This window comes from Montipora foliosa, chromosome 12, assembly GCF_036669935.1.
Source record: "Montipora foliosa isolate CH-2021 chromosome 12, ASM3666993v2, whole genome shotgun sequence".
NCBI lineage: Eukaryota > Metazoa > Cnidaria > Anthozoa > Scleractinia > Acroporidae > Montipora > Montipora foliosa.
The window spans coordinates 36102917-36123426 of NC_090880.1; the positions used below are offsets into that span (position 1 = coordinate 36102917).

A 20510-nucleotide genomic window follows, 5' to 3' on the forward strand; every position below is an offset into this window, starting at 1 on the left:
ATAGGATAAATTATTGCTGACCGAATCATTTTTATACAGCAATTCTCCAGCCTTCGAATAACGTTTCTCGTGAAAGAGGAACTTTCAAGAGACGATTGTGACCGTCCGATTCTTTTATTCTCGTAGTGAACACCAGGAAACTTGGTTCTCAGCTCGTTCAGTTGAAATTTTCAAAGTTGGAGAAAAAGACTCAAAAAATCTTGGGTAATATAGCTTGATTCCTCACCATGGACGCAGAAATTGGATCGACTTTCGAAAGGGAGGAAAGTGAAAGAGTTGAAGGAGAAACAAACATGAACGCACGGCCGTACCAAGTAGAACTTCTTGAACGAGCCATAGAAAGAAACACAATCGTCTGTCTTGGGACAGGAACTGGAAAGACGTTTATCAGTGTCATGTTAATAAAAGAAATGGCTCATCAAGTTAGACAAACCTACACAAGCGGTGGCAAAAGAACCTTCTTCCTGGTCAATACGGGTTAGTGATGAAATGAAATAACCTTTTTCTTTTATTTCTTTTCGCCAATATGATTTCCGTTTATGTAAAGTTTTGGATATATTGCCATTTATATCCTTTTCGCTGTGATTTCGAAACACGGTCAGCCGTAAAATACTGCAAGATATGCAGGGGTAGTGTTAGGTATTAATTATAAGTATTTTGCGGATTTTTGAGAAATAGCTATCTGAGTGCCGACAATCGATCAAGAAACTGACGCAGCATATACAGGTCGGCACGCGAACAAAGGTTAATTGTCAAGTCGTCCAAAGGTCATCCGATCGCGTCAAGTATCACGTTAACTCTTCGAAGGCGTTTCCGTTTGATTCAACATTTATTGAACTACAAAAAAAAGTCAACATGTGTTTCTTGCTCAATCCTTTTTGCAGAGTTAGGACAATGTGCGAGCCCGCGAACCATGGCTGCGAGCCATGCGAGCCATGACTACGAGTCATTCGAGCCAACATGGCGAGCCATGCGAGGATGCGAGTCAACATGCGAGTCACACAGTTATTGAAAGCTAACTGTTTTAAAATGTCTCCTTAGACTTAATAACTGTTTATCAGCGCTATTTGAAATGGGTACGTAGACTTAAATGCGAAATTCGCATGGCTCGCAGATTGTCCAGCCCCCATCCACAACAGAGAGTTCACCACGGACGGCGTGATATTGGCGTATTTCTTCTGGTACATCTTTAGCGTACTTTGGCCATCCACTGACAGTATAATCGAGAACACGCCTCAGCTGTGGATCTGATGCAGTAGCGCACTTGATCTGTTCAATCTTCTCAGGTGATGCACGTCTTTCCATGCATCAACATACGCTTTGACATCTTCTTTTGTGTCTGATGTCTCTGACGCGGCTGCTTGAGGTTTTCTTTGCTCTGAATCTCATCAAGCAAATAAGAAGGCGATAACATCTTAAGGGTACTCTATCCAGGTCGTGATGGTTGATCAGTGATACCAATGGCTTATGATCTGTCAAGAGCTGAAATGACTCCAGACTGCAAAGATAACAAGAAAAGTTGGACAGGTGCTGTGGTAACCATGGCTTTGACCTTGTCAAAGGCTTCTTGCTGTTGATGGGACCGATTCCAGGCACTATCACATTTAAGTAATTCACTCACTGGACTGACCACACGCGATAGGAATCTTCCCAGGTAATTGATCATTCCCAGCACTTGATGCAATTCTGCTACATTATATGGTGCAGAAAGTTCTTGAATTGCTTTGACTTTATCTGGGTCTGGGCTCATCCCTTCTTTGCTAACAACATTTCCAAAATAGCATATCTTAGGCTTCAATGGCCTCGAACACTTGCTGAAGTCCTGTATCATGTTCTGCAACAGATCTGCCAAAGACGATAATGTCATCTTGGACAGCAGCCACGCCTTCCTGATACTTGAGGAGGTTGAGCTCAGACTGGCGTGCCATTTGAATCACGATGTAAAGATCTAAATCTGATCTCATCTGCAGCTTATGTGAAAGTGATTTGTCCAGAATTCCAATAACAATTCTGTCTCTTATTTGCTCATCTCTTTGGGTTCCGAATTCACAATGCTCTGCGACTTCATAGAGATTCGAATAAAAGCCTCCACCATTTCTCTTTCATTTTGAACATGGTGATGAAAATATGCTTGCTCATGAATAATATTCTTCTTCGGTAAAATGATCGTCAAATTTCGAAATAACCTTAGCGTATTTGTTCTCGTCGCCTTCCACAAAATAATGTAAACACTTTGAATGCATGTTCTGCCTCTTTCCCTGTTGGGGAAGTATCTTGTCATCCTTGTTCAATTTCGTAGTGCATCTGAACCGCTCGAAACGCTGCTTCCAATCAGGCCACCCTTGAGGCTTTGCAAAGTCAAGTTTCTCTGGCAGGTCGAGCTTCAGCATTTTACAGTCTGGATTTACCGTCTTGACCACTGCCACCATATCACGTTAACACTTCGAAGGTGCTTCCGTTTAACTCAACATTTATTGAACTATAAGGGAAGGTACGTTTTTAATTGGGGGGGGGGGGGGGGGGCCGGGGCTTCGGAGGGGAGGGTCCTTAGTAATTTTTTTTACAAATTGGGCAGGGTCAAACCTGTTTTATTCTCAACCCGGGGAGGGTAATAGTTTTTTTCGCTTCTATTTTGTATATACAAGCAAAGCTACCAGTCGAGATTAATCTAAATTATTTTACAGGTGTCGAAAAATTTACTTATCAAAAAAAAAATCTTCTCCCAACTAACATAATTGTCTCTCTTGACCCGTGCCTGCTTTCGCCCATATTTTGATGTTTCCGCACGGGGTTCTGGCATAAAATCAGTCTCCGGTGAGGATTTGTCACTTAAGCTACTCGAACTTGAACCGACAACTCTATCTACTACATCACTATATTCGCCTTTTGGGTTTGGGAACCACCCTAGGTCTTTATCTTTCCACTTTTCTGGACCTTTGCTTTCACTTGTTCTCGCAGCCGATGTGCCATCAACTGAGTCAGAGGAGTAGCGGGCATCCTTTTTAGCATCCTGCTAGCAGAGCCTTTCTTTTGCATGCTTGATTTTGGCGTTCTCGAGAAAGGCTCTGCATGAATCGAGTAAGATCTTTATTGAATATGTGCTGCATGTTGCCAGGATACAGTCTCGAACCCAAGCCTAATAGGCCAGATCTCGCCGCCATCTTGGTTTTTCATGGTACAGAGGGCTCAATTATAACCATCGGTTTTGTCACTAAACGGACGCTTGCACTGGAAAAACCGGTTTGACGAGAGAAAACAAGATTGACTAGTCCAGAAGTTCGGGCTGAGGCGGCTTCAAAGAGTTGACGCGATTCGGGCAGAGCCTCCTTTTCTCCTCCTCAGTAAAGAAAAAGACAAAAGGAGGCTCTGCTTGCAGGGTGCCTTTTTAGAATGGCGAGTCGGCAAACAGCCACAATAGCCACAAGTTGCTCCATCAGACCTCATGAAATCCTTGCATTCACCACAAGCACATTTCCCTCTTTCGATTCCTCGTACATCCTTGCCTATTTTCAAGTTTTCACCGTAGAATCACATGCCACGCAATTAACTACTTTGTGCGCAGATGAACATGGTTATATGAGTAACACTTCCAGTTTGTTATTTCCACTTCCGGTTATTTTTGTCTTGGATAGGTTGAGGGGGTGTGGGAGGGTCAGATGTTTTTGTTTGGGTATTTTTGAAGGGTCATGCATTAATCCATTCCAGGAAGTGGGAGGGCTACGACTTTTTTGGAAAAAAAATTCTAAAATACCCCAGCCCACCCCCACCAATAAAAAACGTACCTTCCCTAAAAAAGGTCAACATTTGTTTCTTGCTCAATGCTTTTTCCATGAGGTATCTTACAGGTCCCTTCTAGCACATGCATGACTCAATGCATTCACGTGACATCAATTAACTGAAAATTGCACTGATTCCATTTCGAACGCAACTTTCAGTACATTTACTAATTTAAAGATGTTCTTTGAGAAGTCGGAAGTTACAGTCTATACAAAATACATCCGCTAGTATTGTAACTCGGAACACCCGTCACTCACAACCATTACTCCCGTCTTGTGAAAGGTTTTTGTCACTTCGTTATAATTTCTAATGTTTAACCTCAACCCTTGATGATCTGCCATAAATAAGAGTTTCATAGGCAGATTTTGCTTTTTTTTCACAGTGCCATTAGCTATCCAGCAAGCTGAAGTAATCAAAAAGCATACAGATTTAAAAGTCAAGAAATATGTTGGAGAGATGAATGTGGACTTTTGGGACAAGAAGAAATGGGAAGAAGAGCTCAATGAAAACAACGTGTTAGTGATGACTGCTCAGATCTTCCTTGATCTTCTGAATCATGCTTACATTAAACTCTCACAAGTAAATCTGCTAATATTCGATGAATGCCACCATGCTAAAAAAGACCATCCCTACAAACAGATAACACAAGTGTTTAATGAATGCCCGAAGGATGACCGTCCTAAGATCATGGGGCTGACTGCCTCTGTGGTGACTGGTAAAGTTAAACCGTGGAGTCTACAGTCAGAAATAACAGATCTGGAATGTACATTGAGAGCGACTTGTGAGACTAGCCAAGATGAAGATGTGGGGAGGTTTGCTGCCAGGCCAAGCGAAAAAGTCATGGTATTTTCACACAGTAGAATTGATGATGATTTAAATGTCCTCATTCAAATGCTTCAGGATGTTTTAGACCCAGGGCTAACCTTCCTTGCCGACTGTCGGGTGCCTCGGAATGCAAATGCACACTGGTGTGCAAAATGGGCACTAAGAGAATGCAAGCAGACATTGTTAGAACTTGGTCCCTGGGCAGCCAACAGAGTAGCAGAGTACTTAATCAATGATCTTGGTATGTTGGCTTGTATTGATACTATTGATACATCTTTTGCATAATTTAAGGTTGACATGTAGATAACACAATTCAGTCACAAGGTTAAAAAGTGCATCTAAATGGATTTGAAGTGAAAGAGGGGCATAGAAAATTAAAAAAACATTCGAGTTTTTCAGCATCCTTCAAAAAGATAAAAATGCTAAACCATATCCAAATAGCATCCCCTCTCCTACCCCCTACTTCCCCTTAGAGTTGGTCCAGCCAAGACTTGGAGTCATTATTGTCCTGCCTTAATTCATTTTTCACTTCCTTTTGCTATGTAGAGGGGTGTGAGGAAGGTGGACTGTGACCAAAAACAAATCTCTGGTGTCATTGAATTATTTTCTATAACACTTGAGTATGGTTTGAAACCTTGTACATTTAATGGTACGTCATGTTAATGTTTTTTAGGAAGAGCATGCCAGGAGTTTCAAGTTTGTAGCAAAGAAGAGAAGCTGTTTTACCAGTTCAGCTCAACTCAGTTGAGGCAACTGCAAAGTGTGTATCAAAATTTTACATCAAGCATTGGTGATGGTTCTGATCATGGCAGTGGACTTTGTTACATTATGCCCAAACTACAAGAGCTGTTAAGTGTTTTAAGACAATATGGGGCTCCAGATAGCAATGGTGAGAATTGATTTGTTGTCCAATGATATTTATATCTTTTTTGTAGTTATGTAGGATTATTTTGCATGGTTTAAAACAAAGCAGAGAAACCATAAATAAAATAATAACATTGACTTGTTGATTAATTATCTTTGAAAAATGTGTGGTTACCCCCAGTTTCTTTTTGGATTTCAATAACACTTGTTAAGATCTGCTCAGGGGCAGATATAGGGGGAGGGTATAGGGGATGCACACCCCCCCCCCCCCCCCCCCTTCCCCCAAGATGACCTGTGGCTTTCTAATACAACTGGTATTCTGCCAAAAAAAACCACACCAGTCAACTACCCCATTGCTGGATCCACCCCTGCTGCTTTTCCTGGATATTCATAAACCGCACAAAAATACCTTTGAATTAGTTGGCACCAGCCTTAAATGAATTTTGTCCACTTTATAGAAACGGAACAAGACAACAAGCTTTGTGGAATTGTCTTTGTGGAGAGAAGATACACAGCCTTAATCCTGAGTGAGCAGATCAACATTGTGGCCAAACTAGATCATGAGCTTTCCTTTGTGAAAAGCGACTTTGTCATTGGTCATGGCACTGGTGGAAGGGTTAACTTTTCCAATGAAACGGAAATGAACTTCAAAAAGCAGGAAGAAGTCTTACGGCAGTTTAGAATACATAAATTCAACCTGCTTATTGCAACTTGTGTTGTGGAAGAGGGATTGGACATTCCCAAGTGTAATATGGTTTGCCGATTTGATTTCCCAAAGAGTTTTCGCTCCTATGTTCAGTCAAAAGGTAGAGCCCGTGCAAAGAATTCCTGTTATTACATCCTTGTGGACAGAGAGGAAGAAGTAGAAAAGACAAATGAACTAGCGGTAAACTTTGCAGTCAATTTTATTTTACTGTTAGTACAAATGTACTTCTTTATTTGACTTAGAAAAATAAGCATATTTTTTCTTTTTAGCTTATGCAAGACGTTGAAAATAGATTGTCTGATATGTGTCACGATCGTGATGAGCCAACTGAAGAAGAATGTGATGAAGCAGCAGACACAGATTTCTTACCTCCATACCTACCTGGAAATGGAGAAGGAGCCAGGCTTACCATGAGTAGTAGTGTGTCGCTGTTGTCTAGGTATAAAGCATCATCTAACTGCTGAAATAAGCACAAAATATGTGGTGTAAATTTGTTGTTTTCCCTCTTTATTCCAAAGCTCAAGATTTACCGTAATTATAACTTACTTAATGTTTAAAAGTTTCATAATCCACCTAGGGCAACAGACCAATATTGAAAGCCAATTACTTTTAAATAATGAAAAAACTGGCCTCACGCAATAGGAATTGTGGATTTTATTTTTTTACTGTGTTTTACAGCGTTTTTAACAGCATACAATGATTCAGCTGACAGTGTAAATGTCCCCTGGAGAGCAGTATGGTAGAGGGGGTGTCTCTTAACTACCAGACCATTGCTATGAACTCCTTCAAATAGCCATTTCTCGAGTCCCTTTAACTCAACAATTTTTTATCCTTCATCAAGTGTGTTCTATTTAACATTTCTTTGTCTGGTTCAACTCACAACCATATTTGGACAATCACATGACCAAAACAGAAAATCTCTAACAACTCAGAGAGTTAATTATGTTTTTCATAATTTTTTAACTCAACTGTATGTAAAACATTTTAACATAAAATATTTAGCATGGATTTTTAAAAAAAATGATTAAAAAAAAACATTATGATGTCATAAGGCCCTCCTTACATACATACATACTTAATTGACCGCTCCCCATAGGGGCTTTTCAGGGCCAATGAAACCCAACGAAACGATGGAACAGAACAACAACAACTGTTAAGAATCCCAACTGGCCGGAGGCAAACCAGTTGCCTATTTTCAACTGCAGCTGGGAAGTTGAACCAGGGACTACCAGGATCAAATTCAATGAGTGGTTAGAGCGAGTCTTGAAACCGGATGTCCGGATCTCAAGGCAAGCGCCCTAACCACTGGGCCACACTACCTCCTTTGATACACTTTTCAAAATATTAGTTCCACTTTTTGTCCAAATAGAAATTCCATGGTACTGTTTATGAAACGTGATGGGGTACTTCCCATCCAGTGAAAAACTGCCTCTTCCTTTTGTTTCCTGACAGTTTTTTACATGTTTTTTGCCGAACGCGCCATCCATGCAACCTTTTTGTAGGGCTCTTGGCTAAAAAGCTTCCTTAGCAGCCAGTGTCTTTCTTTAGTTAAGAGCCAAGGGTCCCCTTAAACTCCAAGTTTAAAAATGGGACAAAGACACAAACATTTGTGTTGGAGTCATTGTTGAAAGAGAAAACAAATGAAGTGCTTATTCAAAAACTGAGATTATTAAGCAAACAAAGAGATAAATATTGCATTAAAGTTGCAAAATTTTCATATGTTTAATTAAGCTTATCTGAAAATTTTTCCCCGAGAAATTCTTGTTCATGAGTAGTAAGAAATTAAGCTTAAAGGTAAGCAACCTTTGCAATTTTCCTTTTGTTAACTTTTACGAAAAATGTTCAAAATGCAAGTTTTTCAAAAAGTTTACCGTACCTTCCTTCCGGAGTTCATACATTTTTCACGTACTGTGACATGCAGCTTTCTGTCAAGCCCTAGCTTTCCGTATTTTCAATTTCACCTCTCTATGTAGTTATAAAGTAGTTAGAATTACGAAAACCAAAAGCGCCGTTTTAAATTGGGAGAAAATTCAGGTGAAATTTTTTCACAAATAAAAGGAAGCGGAAATATCACGTACCAATTTGTCAAAACCGGTCAGAATTTTTTGCGACGTCGCGCGCAGCAAAACTACCAATGAGAATTTAGAATAGAGAAGAAAAGAGTGGAGTCTATTCTATTCTGAATTCTCATTGGTGTTTTTTCTGCGCGCGCCGTCGCCACTGACGATCCCGTTCTGTTGCTAAATCAGCCTATTGGGTCGGTCGGTCGGTCGGATCGAAAAAAAAAAATTGCCCAAAAGAAAAATCAGAGGCCTGGTACCCCAGCAGCATAGTCAACAAGACGTGAACCCAAAATCAATATGGCGGAAAATTTGGTGAAGGTTGTTGCAAAATTAAGACAGCGTGGGAAAAAGGATCAACCACCGAAACTCCTATGCGACGTAAAATGGCTTAAAAACGTTGCCAATTTTTTTTTTTTTGGACAATGCCAAAAATTTGGTAGGTCGGACAACGCTAAGCGGAGAAAAAAAAGGGGATGGCCTTAGTTCCAATTGAAAGAAAAACGATTTTTCTCTATTCAATAGGAAATTACTGTCACCAATTAACAATTAGCGCAAACAGCACAACAAACCAATCAGAATTCGTAGCTATTATTACCTGCAACCTATCCAAAACGCGGGAAAATGTTCGCGGATAAGTCATGATTGGTTGGGATTGTATCCCGTTATCACATGGAACAGTTCTGTAAAATATGTTTTTTTGTCTTGTTTCAAGGTATTGTTCAAAATTGCCAGCCGATCGCTTCACTCCCGTAAAACCAGTTTACAAAGTCCAGGAAGTTGGGAAGGATGTATACTGGTGTAAATTGGAAATGCCCATGAGCTGTCCCCTGCGTTCAACCATCTATGTGAGTGCAAAGAACACGCTTATCATTGTCGATTTTTCCATCTTATTCTTCGAGTTTACAATTTTTTTTTGGTTCGCTGTCTTCCCAGGGATGTCCAATGCCTCGCAAGAACCTCGCTAAAATGGCCGCAGCTTATAAAGCCTGCAAGGAACTTCACCGGATCCGCGAGCTTGATGATGATTTGTTGCCAGTCCAAAGCTTATCAGACGAGGATAGTGAGTCTGAGGAAGAGGAAACTGGATCTGACGGAAAGAGAAAGGCCAAGGCGGGAACAAAGAAACGAAAACAAGTCTACAAGAGAAAGGTAAGCGACAAAAGCTAAAGTCTCCTCTTTTGTTTTCCACGCGCGACAAAAGTCGCACATATTTTCGGGCGTGTTTTTCTGCGCTACATTGAACATTTTTTCCGCAATTGCGTGTCGTCTGCGATTGCCTGTACGCTAGCCTTGTGTTTGGTTCGAAATGCGCGAATATCCGCGCAAGGAGGGCGTGATTCCCTAAATCTTGGAGCTCATTGGATATCTGGGATATCACGACCTTGTGGACGAGTAAACGACATTGCGAATGCTTTCAATGCCTCGGGATATTTATTTTGTTTGTTTTGGAATTAAAGAGTACTACAAATCTCTGATATTTGTTAACGACAGAGGACAAGTTGCGTTTTGTCAGAAACCAAGAGACAGCTCGTTTGATTTCAATTCGTATCGCATCAGTTAACAACAGCATTCAAGCAACTGGTATTTTCATAATTCTGTGGAATCAAAGCGCCAAGCTGCGTTTTGGCTTTTATCAATCAAATTTTCGAATATAGCCGAGAAGATCAACTCCGCCTCTCGAAAGCAAATTGGAGTTCGAATACCTTTATGATCTCTTTTAAGAGGTTCTTCAGTAAAGAGATTCGTACAGATTCCATCGCTTTCCATCGGCGCCGAGTTCGAATATACGAATGTACCGTGGGAACCAAAGAGGCGGATTGGTGGGGTATGTCTCGCATCAATTGATTTCAGCATCTGCCTTGGCGTCGAAGTTTGATTGATGGAAGCCAAACCGCAGTTTGGCCGTTCGTTGCCGCTTGAAGATGAGAATCCGTGGAATTATGAAAATCGCAGTAATCAAGGCATCTTCGTGAATTTGTAACGAATGGATGCCCCTCTTTCGCCGTTTTCATCTCACTTACTTTTATCTTGTAGGTCCCGCAAATATTCATTGGCAGCTTAGTCCAGCAAGGGCAGCCTCAATACCTGACCGTTGTCACCATACGTGTCACTAAACTCACCAACAAAGATGATTTTGATCTGAGCAAACCTTTCTTCACAAATGACAACTGCCAAAGATTTGGCTTGTTAACAAATGCTCCACTTCCAGCGGTAAGTCAGTGCGGAAATGGGTTTTAGACACCCGTTAAGTTAATTTAGAATCAAAAGAAACTTCAGGTTGCTTTTGTTTATCATTGCGCTGAGCGATTGGCTCAAAAAAATCTGACCACAACATTTCATCCAAGAAACCAGTGATAAGTTATTGATTTCCGCAATGTGATTGGCTCATTTGATTTTCTGAGTCTATTGAGTATATTTCTTTTGGTTTTACGATACTTAGTTAAAAAGCACTCCAGTAACATTCATTGGTTGTATCTCTTTGTAGGTGCGGTCGTTTAAACTTTACCCTAACTACGGAGAAATCACAGTTTCCTTGCGTAGTAGCTCGTTATTGACGAGTCATCGGTTTACCAAACAGCATCTTGAAACTATCCAGAGATTCCATTGTTTTTTGTTCATGCACATTCTCCGCGGACCAGTGGAATTCAAACCGACGAATACAGACGGGAGCGCAGATGGTTACTTCGTTGTTTTAGTGAAGCAAACAGGACGTGAGGTGGACTACGATGGCATGAAAGCGGCTTTGCGCCTAGAAGCGTTTTCCCGTGAAACACCGCTTATTGAAGAAGACATGGTGGTTACCAGGAATGAACCAGATTTCCAGCAAAGGGCGCAGAGACTCGCTGTTTTGCGTGTTCGCCACGATCTCTCGCCACTGTCTCCCTTTCCCTGCAAGCCCAAAGCTTCCCAAAAGTACACGAGCTACTTGCATTATTTCGGGGAGCGGATAACGATCAAGGAGCAGCCTCTCATTGAAGTCAAAGGTATCCCCAGTAGGGTGAATTTCTTAGTGGACCGAAAGCGTGAATCAGTTATCAAGGGGTTTGAACTCTTTCCAGAGTTGTGTGATGTGTACCCTATCCGCGCTTCTCTTCTGAGTGCGTCCATGCTGTTGCCGTCTATTCTACACCGTGTGAATGCACTTTATCTTGTTGGGGACGTCAAGGCCATGATAGCTGGAGTGCGTGACAACAAAGACGAATCTGAAATGCATCCCATTGGCGCTCGCGATGCCAATTATGAAACGAGTTTACTACATGGTGATAAAAGCAATGTCACTGGCGAGATGCCCATGGAAGATGAAGATGATGATGATGATAACGATAGTTTTGAGGCTGGCGAGGAAGACAGTGAACTAATCGATGACGAAGATGATAATTTTGACGAATTTCCCGGCTTGTTTTCCGACCTCGAGTCTTTGTTTTGTGGCAGCCGCGGACCACCTGACCACCCCGATACTGCTGTTGTGTTTCAAGCCCTTACTACGACGCACAGTGGAGAAACCTTTCATTTGGAGAGACTCGAGATGCTTGGCGACGCATTCTTGAAGCTAGCTGTGTCGCTACACCTTTTCTGGAGCTACCAAGACAAAGATGAAGGGAAACTGACACAGCGCAAGATAAAGCAGATCAGCAATCTGGCTCTGTACCGCGCAGCCGTTAAGACATCGTTAGCAGGATACCAGCAATGTACGCAGCTCGCACGTGACAACTGGTGCCCAGTGGGATGCCAATTCAGCAAACTCCCGCCGAAAACGACTCCATGCTCAGGTGATACAGTCGAGAGAATGGACACAGATTCTTCCAGTGCAGTAGATGCGGAAATGGGAGTTGAAAATACCGATGAAAGTGACTCTCGGGCTGATATTCAAGTGATAGGAGACAAGTCCGTCGCTGATAGCATGGAAGCTCTCATTGGAGCATACCTCATTTCCTGTGGGTATCTCGGTGCTCTGCGCTTCATGAAGTTTCTTGGTCTTAAGGTTCTTCCCGACGAAGTCGGAGATCAGGACATCAACTCGTCTGCGGAACAGAGCAAAGCCGGTTGTTACGCGCCATTTTGGAATTATGCATCAAACATGGAAGGCGCTTCCAACAGTGATGACACCGTTCAACAACTGGTGTCTGGTTTGGAGAACTTTGAAAGCAACTCCATTCGTTATCCTTTCGGTTCAAAGTTGTTTCTCCTTGAGGCTCTAACACATGCCTCGTACCACCCTAACCGCGTCACACCATGTTATCAAAGACTGGAATTTCTTGGGGACGCTCTATTGGACTTCTTAGTCACGCAACATCTGTACTTCCGTCACGCCAACTTATCACCTGGTGAGCTGACGGACATTCGCCAGGCCTTGGTTAACAACAACATCTTCGCAATCATTGCTGTTGAAAACGGATATAACAAGTATCTCAAAGAAATGTCACCGCTACTGTTCAAAATCATCGAGAATTTTATCACGAGAGTGGAAGATGAGAAGGAGGAAAGAAAACAAAATTACTCTGATGAGGTATGTTGGGCTTTTGCACGGCTTCATTGATACCGTAAGGACTAGCCTGCACGCAGGCGGTTGGATGGTCGAAAAAACCGGAATTCGTAATGAGGTCGCCATCTTGGTTTCGCGCGGCTAGGTCTGGGCCGGGTTGAGGGTCGACAAAGCGAGCGAGGGGAGGGTGCGCCCCCCTCCCCTCGCTCCCCCTCCCCCTCCCCGCCCAGACCTAGCCGCGCGAAACCAAGATGGCGACCTCATTACGAATTCCGGTTTTTTCGACCATCCAACCGCCTGCGTGCAGGCTTCGTAAGGACTCGTGTATAAGCCGCACCTTTCTGCTTAAGTTTTGGGCCAAAAATCGCGTGTGCGGCTTATACACGAGACCATTGCTTTCAAACCTTTAGTAACTAAAGCTCAAACATATTGAAACCTGTTGTTGATCACTGCTTTCGGTAGAAGTAGTGGCGCCTAAAAGGAGCTGTTTGTTTGCATCTTCAGGTTCTAAACCCGAATCTTGCTCGCCAGTAGTCCTTTCAATCGTTTAATTTGCACTGTGTTTGACCAGTTGAACTCTCTAACTGGCATAGAATCTCCATTCCTCCGCACAGCTGCTTACAATGTCGTCTACGACCGATCACCTCGACACTGATTTCGCCACTACGTGCAAGAAAATACCACGCTATTCGGGAGAACTCGCGAGGCAAATGGAAGTCCTTGTCCTTCACTACTTTCACGGCGTGTTTGCCCACTCTCGTTTAGCAGCAAGTTTTTCTCCGATGTCTTCCATACGTCTTGAGAAACATGATTTCCACGCGCAGCTGATGCGAAAGCGAACGTTTCCATGTCCAGACTTCCTTCGTTAAATGACTGCGTGGTTACCTAGAAAACGTTATGCATCGTTCTCCTTGCGCTTTTTTGCGCAAATTCTATCGTTTTCGTGTCAACTGTAGGCTTTAGCAATGAAGACAACTGTTGTCAGTCACAGGGAATAGGGAAATTGATTAAAAAGAAGGTTTTAAAAGGTATTTTCAGAGTTCATTAACTTATTAATGTCGCTGCAAATACACAACATTAGATTTCGTCAAGTTTATTGTTAGCATTTGTGAACAAACCACCAACTTCTTTTACAAGAGTGTTTTTTTGGAGTTCTTATTTTTTCCAAAATCATTCTTGAAAGTTGGGGTGCGGCTTATACATGAGTCGTTACGGTATTCAATTACGTATTGCGCAGAATCCCTTTTTAATGATTTCTCTACAAATTTTGGGCATCCAGTCAAAACGCAATTTCCACTTAATAGGACGCAAGTTCATATGGTTGTATGAACTGTTCAACTAAAACCACACTACTTTTAAGGAGCCGTAAAAGGTCATCATACCGTTTCCGGCCATTATGCGGTGGTCGTGTTGTCGATGTGTTTTTTCCAGTCAGCAAGCAAGCTTCCAGGTTCCCGGCATGTCGGGCGCGAGTATCACGCGATTGTCTCAAGGATTGATTCGCGCGTGACACCTCGAACGAGTCGTCGACTAGCAGAGGGTGAACAAATGTTAACCCTCGCCAGGAACCCATGAGTAGGAGCTTGCCTCTCTCCCATACAAGCCCATTTGAGTCAACCTTATCTTTCTATTTTTAGATCGCCACGAGTTCTTCTGCTCTGCACGCACTATTTTAAATGGCCAATCAGAATAAATTTAAATGGCCAATCAGAATAAAGTAATTGTCAAAGAAAGACAAAAAGAGCAAAAACAATGTATGCAACAATATTGATCTTCATTGTGTAAATTTGAGTCCCCTGCTAAAGATTTAGTTCTAAAAATAGAAAGAAACGCGGAAAAGTTGAGTCAAGGATATACTGCATATGGAAGCTCCAAACTCATGGGCTCCTCTCCTCGCTTAGTACGTAATGATTGCCATTTTATTTGAAGATCACTGCAGATCCCTTCATACTTGTATCCGAACAAGATGCAGAAGGATTCGAGGCCCCCAAGGTCTTGGGTGACATTTTTGAGTCTGTAGCTGGTGCAGTGTTTTTGGACAGCGGCATGGACCTGACTAAGATATGGGGCGTCTACTACCGAATGATGGAGCCTTACATCAGTAAGTGAATCAAAAAAATAACTTGTAGCACACATAAAACAGGCCGAAAAAGGAAGATTACTCCTTTCAATAGCAGGGCGTTTGAAATGTGCCATGGTCGTAAATTTAAAAGACATTAAGATGGGTGTGATGTTTCTTAATAATTCAACAGGCTAGTTTCGAGTTGTGCAGAAACAAAAGAACAGAGTCAAGGGGGGAATAATCTGCATTTTCCTTTGTTTTGTACAAAACAAAATGCTAATTATTCCCCTGAACCTTGACGACTCTTTTTTTTTGTTGCTGCACAATTCGAAACTAGCCGATTCTTTCTGGATCAAGTTGAATGATGATCACAGGGACACTTTCATCTCACAAAAGTGTCTTTGTCTTGCAACTACGATACTAAAAATCTCAGACAGATAATCATAAATTTGTAACGTTATCGCCGTCATGTCGGTGGCAAAAGTGAAGAAGCCACTGAAAGATCGTTTATGTGTTGGAACCAACAAGGACGTAGCTTTCGTGTAGCCGCACCCAACCCTATTGAAAGACCTTTTTCTTCGGGGGTTGAGTACGGCTACTCGCAAGCTAACAAGAATATAACCAACCTCGTCCCCAGGGTCTCTCTCTCTTCTTCCCTTTCTTTAGGGCGAGGACGAGTGGACGAGGTTGGTTATGTTCGTTAGCTTACGAGTAGCCGTACCCAACCCCCGAAGAAAAAGGTCTTTCAATAGGGGGTGGGTTCGGCTACACGAAAGCTGCGTCCTTGTTGGTGCCAACACATAAACGCTCTTTCTATGTCTGAGATTTTTATCCAGGGTCTGTCGTCTTCCCTTCCTAAAAGGAAGGGAAGAAGAGAGACCCTGGGGACGAGGTGGGAACATAACATGCAAGTCGAAGATAAGCGATTATGTAAAATAGTGTATCATCAATTTTCATTCATCACCCATTATTTATTTGCCACGGAGGATTCATCAGGCTTATCTTCCATTATTATTCAACACATTGTGACAATGTCCAAATATGATCATAGCGCGCTCAATATTCGTCGTGCGTACTCAACAGATATCCTGCGATATACGTAATTTTGTTTGTCGTGGAGAAAAATGGTAGTTTTTCCAGCTTTTATTTCCAATAAATGTAGAAAACTGTGCTTTGTCATCAATGTGTTGAATAAAAAAACAATGATCCTGCGAAATCTTGCGGAATATCGCCTGATTTTTAGCAAACTCGGCATACGGCCTCGTCGGCTAAGTACCAGGCGATATTCCGCAAGATTTCGCAGGATAATTGTTAATTATGTGCACATTGCTTTGGTAAAGATCAAAGCCGGTAAAGCTGAGCGGTCTTTTAAAATTTCAGATCACTATTCTGTCAACATACCCATCAATCCAATCAGAGAGGTCTACGAGAAGAGTAGCAAGGTTACACTCAGGTATGTTTTACTTACAGTATGTTGTCCAGTTTCCGACCACTTCAGTTTATTAAAATTTCTATAGTTTTCCTTCCTTAGCCGCAAGAGCTGTGAAATCTGGCCCTGAAATAATAAATTTAGTCTGTGATATGGTGAAAACAAGCTTTGCGTTTTTACCTTCGTTTCCGTGGTGAAATTTGCATTTCTACAGATGTCCATTGCTGCCCAGTATCCAGCCACAGGAATAACAACGTAATTAAACGTAACTTTCGGCGGAGAAGGGATGTTTTTGTCTCCCTTTGCTCTTGCAAAGTACTTTGGCATTAGAATTTGGAAAATATAAATCGACCAACGAAATAAGCATCGTAAAAAAACTGAGAATTCCGTTCTAACTTCTGCTTCCAGTAGTTATGCAAAGTGCGGTGTGAAAGCAACACACGGAAAATAATTTCGCTCTATACACCTTATTCCAAAATGGCCGCTGTCTAATGGGCGTGGGTGGGTGGGTGGGTCGTGGGTCGTGGATCCGAGATCCTCCATGTATACATACTTTTGTGCTGTTTCAAATGCCCTCTCGCACAGTGGATTTGTCCGCGATCTCTTTGTAGCGTCTTTGTAGCGTGAACACCGAGTGACTCTGAAGGGATTGTGCCAAAGATGTTACGTTAACATTCTGTCAGTGGTTCACATTTAACCCTAACCCTAACGCTATGTCATCTGCACCTACAGTTCACAAGTTCGAATGTTGTATGGGAGGTGATGGCATTCTTCACCGTAATCTGATAAATGCCGGGTGTCAAGTTCCTACTTTTCCGTAGTTTTCCCTATTTTTCGGAGTCATTCCTATTTCCTCCTATTTTTTTTAAGAAAACCTCCTATTTTTCGGTTCATGCTACACAGAGATTCTTAGTAAACCATGTGACATTTTCATTTTTTTGGAAGAAATGTACCAACGGGTTTTTATAGAAAAAGGTAAATGAAACGTAGGAATCAAAAACTGTGTTCAGCCACCTTAAGCTTTGAGATGCAAGTTCTGGTGGGCTTTAAGATTATGAATCATTTGCAGAGGGGGGCCGAACTGTTCAGGTGACTGAAATTTTCATGACTAATATTTACGCTCTTCACTGCGCAGTAAAACGACCGCTCTTGAAGAAAGGGTCTGTAAATCATAATATATTTGAAGGAACTTTCGATATTTGCAGTGAGTATTCTCAACGAATTCAAGTGGTTAGAACAATTTTCAATTTTTCTTTAAATGTATTGTTTCTATAATAACGGAGGCCAGAATCATCAAGAAATTTTTCACTAAGCGTGCCCAGAATACGACCAGTTTTTTGTTTGCTGTGCAAAAGTCATTGTATAAGCTGCAGTCGTGATTAATTTCATGCCGTTAACATTAATTGATCGGTGTGTAGTGTAACGCTATGCTAATACAACAATTGAAAGGGGGAAGCTAAATCTCGTGGGTGGTGGGTTAGGGTTAGGGTTAGGTCTGTATTTTAGAACCATCGAAACTGGTATTCAGCCTTAAAAATGCCAATATGAGGAAAAATCTTTGGCCTGGTTTGAGAATGTCATCACCTTCCTCAAAACATTTACGTAAAAAACGTCAGTGAAGTCCTTACCAGTCAGCCGGGGTAAAACGTTCGAGCCAAGAGAGAAGGAGAAGTAGGTTCGGCAGATGTAAGATGGGGTTGGCAGTGCAAACGAATTACCGACCCAACAATGTGAGGGCGTGCAATGTATTGTTGGAAGGATACGACCCATAAGACTTTTTTAACCTTACCAAATCGGCTGCCATCTTGTTTTCAACATGCTAATTCGTGGCTATCTCCATGAAGACCATATGTCATGCGCGTGCGCAGCCCCACTGTTGGGAGGACTGCACAAACAGATCCAACATTGTTGCTTTATTCTTTGGCAATCACGGAAAAAAAACAAAACAAAACAAGAAATGTTTGGAACCAACAAGTTTTCAATGTTGTTTTGAACGTTGTTGGTAGTGGTGTGCAAATGGATGCGACAACTTGCAACAACTTATTACGGAGATGGTAATCTTTGCTGGCGACGTCTCACAAGCAAACGTTCTTCTCCAACAGTTCTACGAGCTGATCTACTTCTGCATCTGTCCACTTGCGAGTCTTTCCTTTTCTTTGGCGTCGATGTTCGTCTTTTCTTGCCGTTTCTTGGTGGTGTTATTTCTTGCTCCGCCATTATAATGATAGTTTTGCTTTCTTAAGTCTTGAAGTTTAAAATTCGAACAAAAATCCCACTCGTGCACTTCGCGTACTATGACGTACGTGTGTCTCCATGGAGACCATATTGTAATGCGCGTGCGTGGCCCCAACAGTGTTGGAAGAGTTTTAAGGAAGAGTTGTGCTACGCTTCAGTGATCACGGAACAAAAGAAATGTTGGGAGTTGTTGGCTCAAAAGTTTGACCAGTTTCACACTTCGCGCAACAACATGCAACACCCAACAATGTTGGGAGTTGTTGCACGGCAATGTTGCCTCCGTTTGCACGGACCTTAACAGTAAAACGTAAAAAAAAGGCTCTCAATTTTTTTTTTTTAAATGACCACACACAGAAACGAAGAGTTCACTAATCTTGCATTCTGAGGTTTTTAAAACAGCGCCACAGTAATACTACGATGTTTGTGATCAATTTGTTAATTTGAACTGTCCTCGTTTACTATTGCAGCAAGGCAAAAGAAAGTCCCAACGGAAAAATTGAACGCACTCTGTCGGTGGACTGGGGAGAATTTGTTGGTAGAGGTGTTAACTCTAAAATCGCTAAGGCTACCGCTGCTAAGCGGGCAGTGCAGGCGCTGAAAAGAATCTCCAATGTAACGAACCCAGTTGATGGACAATTGAGTGGACATTAGGTTTAACTGAGTGAGAGAGAGATTGGGATCTTGCTGCAAGAAATGACATGAAAATCAGTCTTTTAAGACATTTTTATTCATAGCAAATTGAAAAGCTGTAAGCTTCCTTAAATAATATTAGTGCAATACCTCGTTTAATGATCGTTTAATGATCTTTCAAAAAAGGACGTATGTCCGCTAAGAAGAGGCCAGAAACTAGAAATAACTCTTGGCGATCAATATAGTAGTTCGTAATTTCATGCTGGAAGATTTTTTTCAGTTTTAGTTTTGCCTTCCTCTGCTTGATGATTTAACCTCAACTTAAACAGCGTGAGTAACGTTTTAGTGTAGACCGCAACTCCAACGATGAGAATTACAGACACTTCATTGAAAGCAAGGAGGGCTAAATTTGAACAACTTATTAACGTTCCATATATTTCCTTGGGACATAATTTCATGCAAACCGATTTTTTAACGGAATATTTTAAAACATCAACCATCATTGTAAAGTTCAGATTTCATATTAACCGATTTCATTTCAAACTATGTACTTGAGAACATTTTAGATGACGTTTTTCTCGTCGGATTATGTTAAATTTTCCTTTGTTGTACTACAATGTGATTTTTGTGCAATAGGAGGAACTAAGAGGTATTTGCATTAGCGGTAGGTTGCGCAAAGAAATCAAAGCATCCGAGGATGTTTTCATGCTAACTAATTCCAAATCACCGCTGAGTTCAAATCTCTCTTCGGGATTCCTCGGGTCTTTTCGGAATACTTAACAAAAGGGAGTTAAAGCAACGACGACGTTAACGAGAAGCACACCACTTTGGAATTGAACACTCGAGGATGAATTCTACATTCGCTTCCTAGACCTCCAATGGTGTTTCCAACAACACCATTCCTGGACAGTTAGTACACAATTTACAGCAATCTTTTAGTGATTGCATTAACGAAAATAAATATTTTCTGGTGACTTTCTTTTAGCCATCCCTGACGTCTTTGCGCATGCTCCTTAATACTCGAGAGTCTTTGCTCGAATAAAGGCAGTCTCTCTCTAGTATTTGTACGCCTTGTGTAAAACTGGCCGCCATGATTCGTCGTTACTGGGTAGATATGAGCTGCACAATAGCATCAATAATCGTACTACTTTGCTCGTAGTTCGTATTATCCGAACCAGGATTCTCAATTTTACTCTCGAGTAATCGGTCCAGTTCTATTCTCAGGTCTTGCACCAGTGTAGCAATCTGCCGAAAAAGACAGACGCTGATTAATTTTTTCCACAAATACAATATATTTCTGTTTACTTGGGTACAGCAACAGTTTTAGTATCTTTTACTCTTTCCCTTTTTTTAAATAAACGCCATACGCTGCTTTAAATTAATAAAATGGAGAATAAAATAATTTAATAAACTTTTCGAAAAAGCGAGTTCCAAGC

At 41.6% G+C, this 20510-nt stretch overlaps 2 protein-coding genes across 5 annotated transcripts in view; one reads left to right on the forward strand and one right to left on the reverse strand.

Annotated features, from left to right (window-relative positions):
• LOC137978403 (endoribonuclease Dicer-like) overlaps positions 1 to 19186 on the forward strand; it is a 19195-nt gene extending 9 nt beyond the window's left edge. The window contains exons 1-12 of one of the 3 annotated variants that reach the window (XM_068825300.1): positions 1 to 477; positions 4160 to 4843; positions 5276 to 5491; positions 5925 to 6352; positions 6442 to 6611; positions 8948 to 9080; positions 9169 to 9384; positions 10270 to 10446; positions 10721 to 12742; positions 14648 to 14819; positions 16161 to 16233; positions 18912 to 19186. The exon at positions 1 to 477 is cut by the window's left edge and continues 9 nt beyond it. In XM_068825300.1, the coding sequence (XP_068681401.1) occupies positions 228 to 477; positions 4160 to 4843; positions 5276 to 5491; positions 5925 to 6352; positions 6442 to 6611; positions 8948 to 9080; positions 9169 to 9384; positions 10270 to 10446; positions 10721 to 12742; positions 14648 to 14819; positions 16161 to 16233; positions 18912 to 19095 (4725 nt within the window). In that variant the 5' untranslated portion in view covers positions 1 to 227 and the 3' untranslated portion in view covers positions 19096 to 19186. Of the gene's footprint in view, positions 478 to 1152; positions 1287 to 1514; positions 1655 to 4159; positions 4844 to 5275; positions 5492 to 5924; positions 6353 to 6441; positions 6612 to 8947; positions 9081 to 9168; positions 9385 to 10269; positions 10447 to 10720; positions 12743 to 14647; positions 14820 to 16160; positions 16234 to 18911 lie in introns of those variants that run through there. The other 2 variants (XM_068825302.1, XM_068825301.1) reach the window with 2 other exon arrangements.
• Positions 19154 to 20510, reverse strand: part of LOC137978404 (putative ATP-dependent RNA helicase DHX57) — a 43256-nt gene continuing 41899 nt past the window's right edge. For both annotated transcript variants that reach the window (XM_068825303.1, XM_068825304.1), the window contains one exon: positions 19154 to 20319. In XM_068825303.1, the coding sequence (XP_068681404.1) occupies positions 20176 to 20319 (144 nt within the window). In that variant the 3' untranslated portion in view covers positions 19154 to 20175. The remainder of the gene's footprint in view (positions 20320 to 20510) is intronic.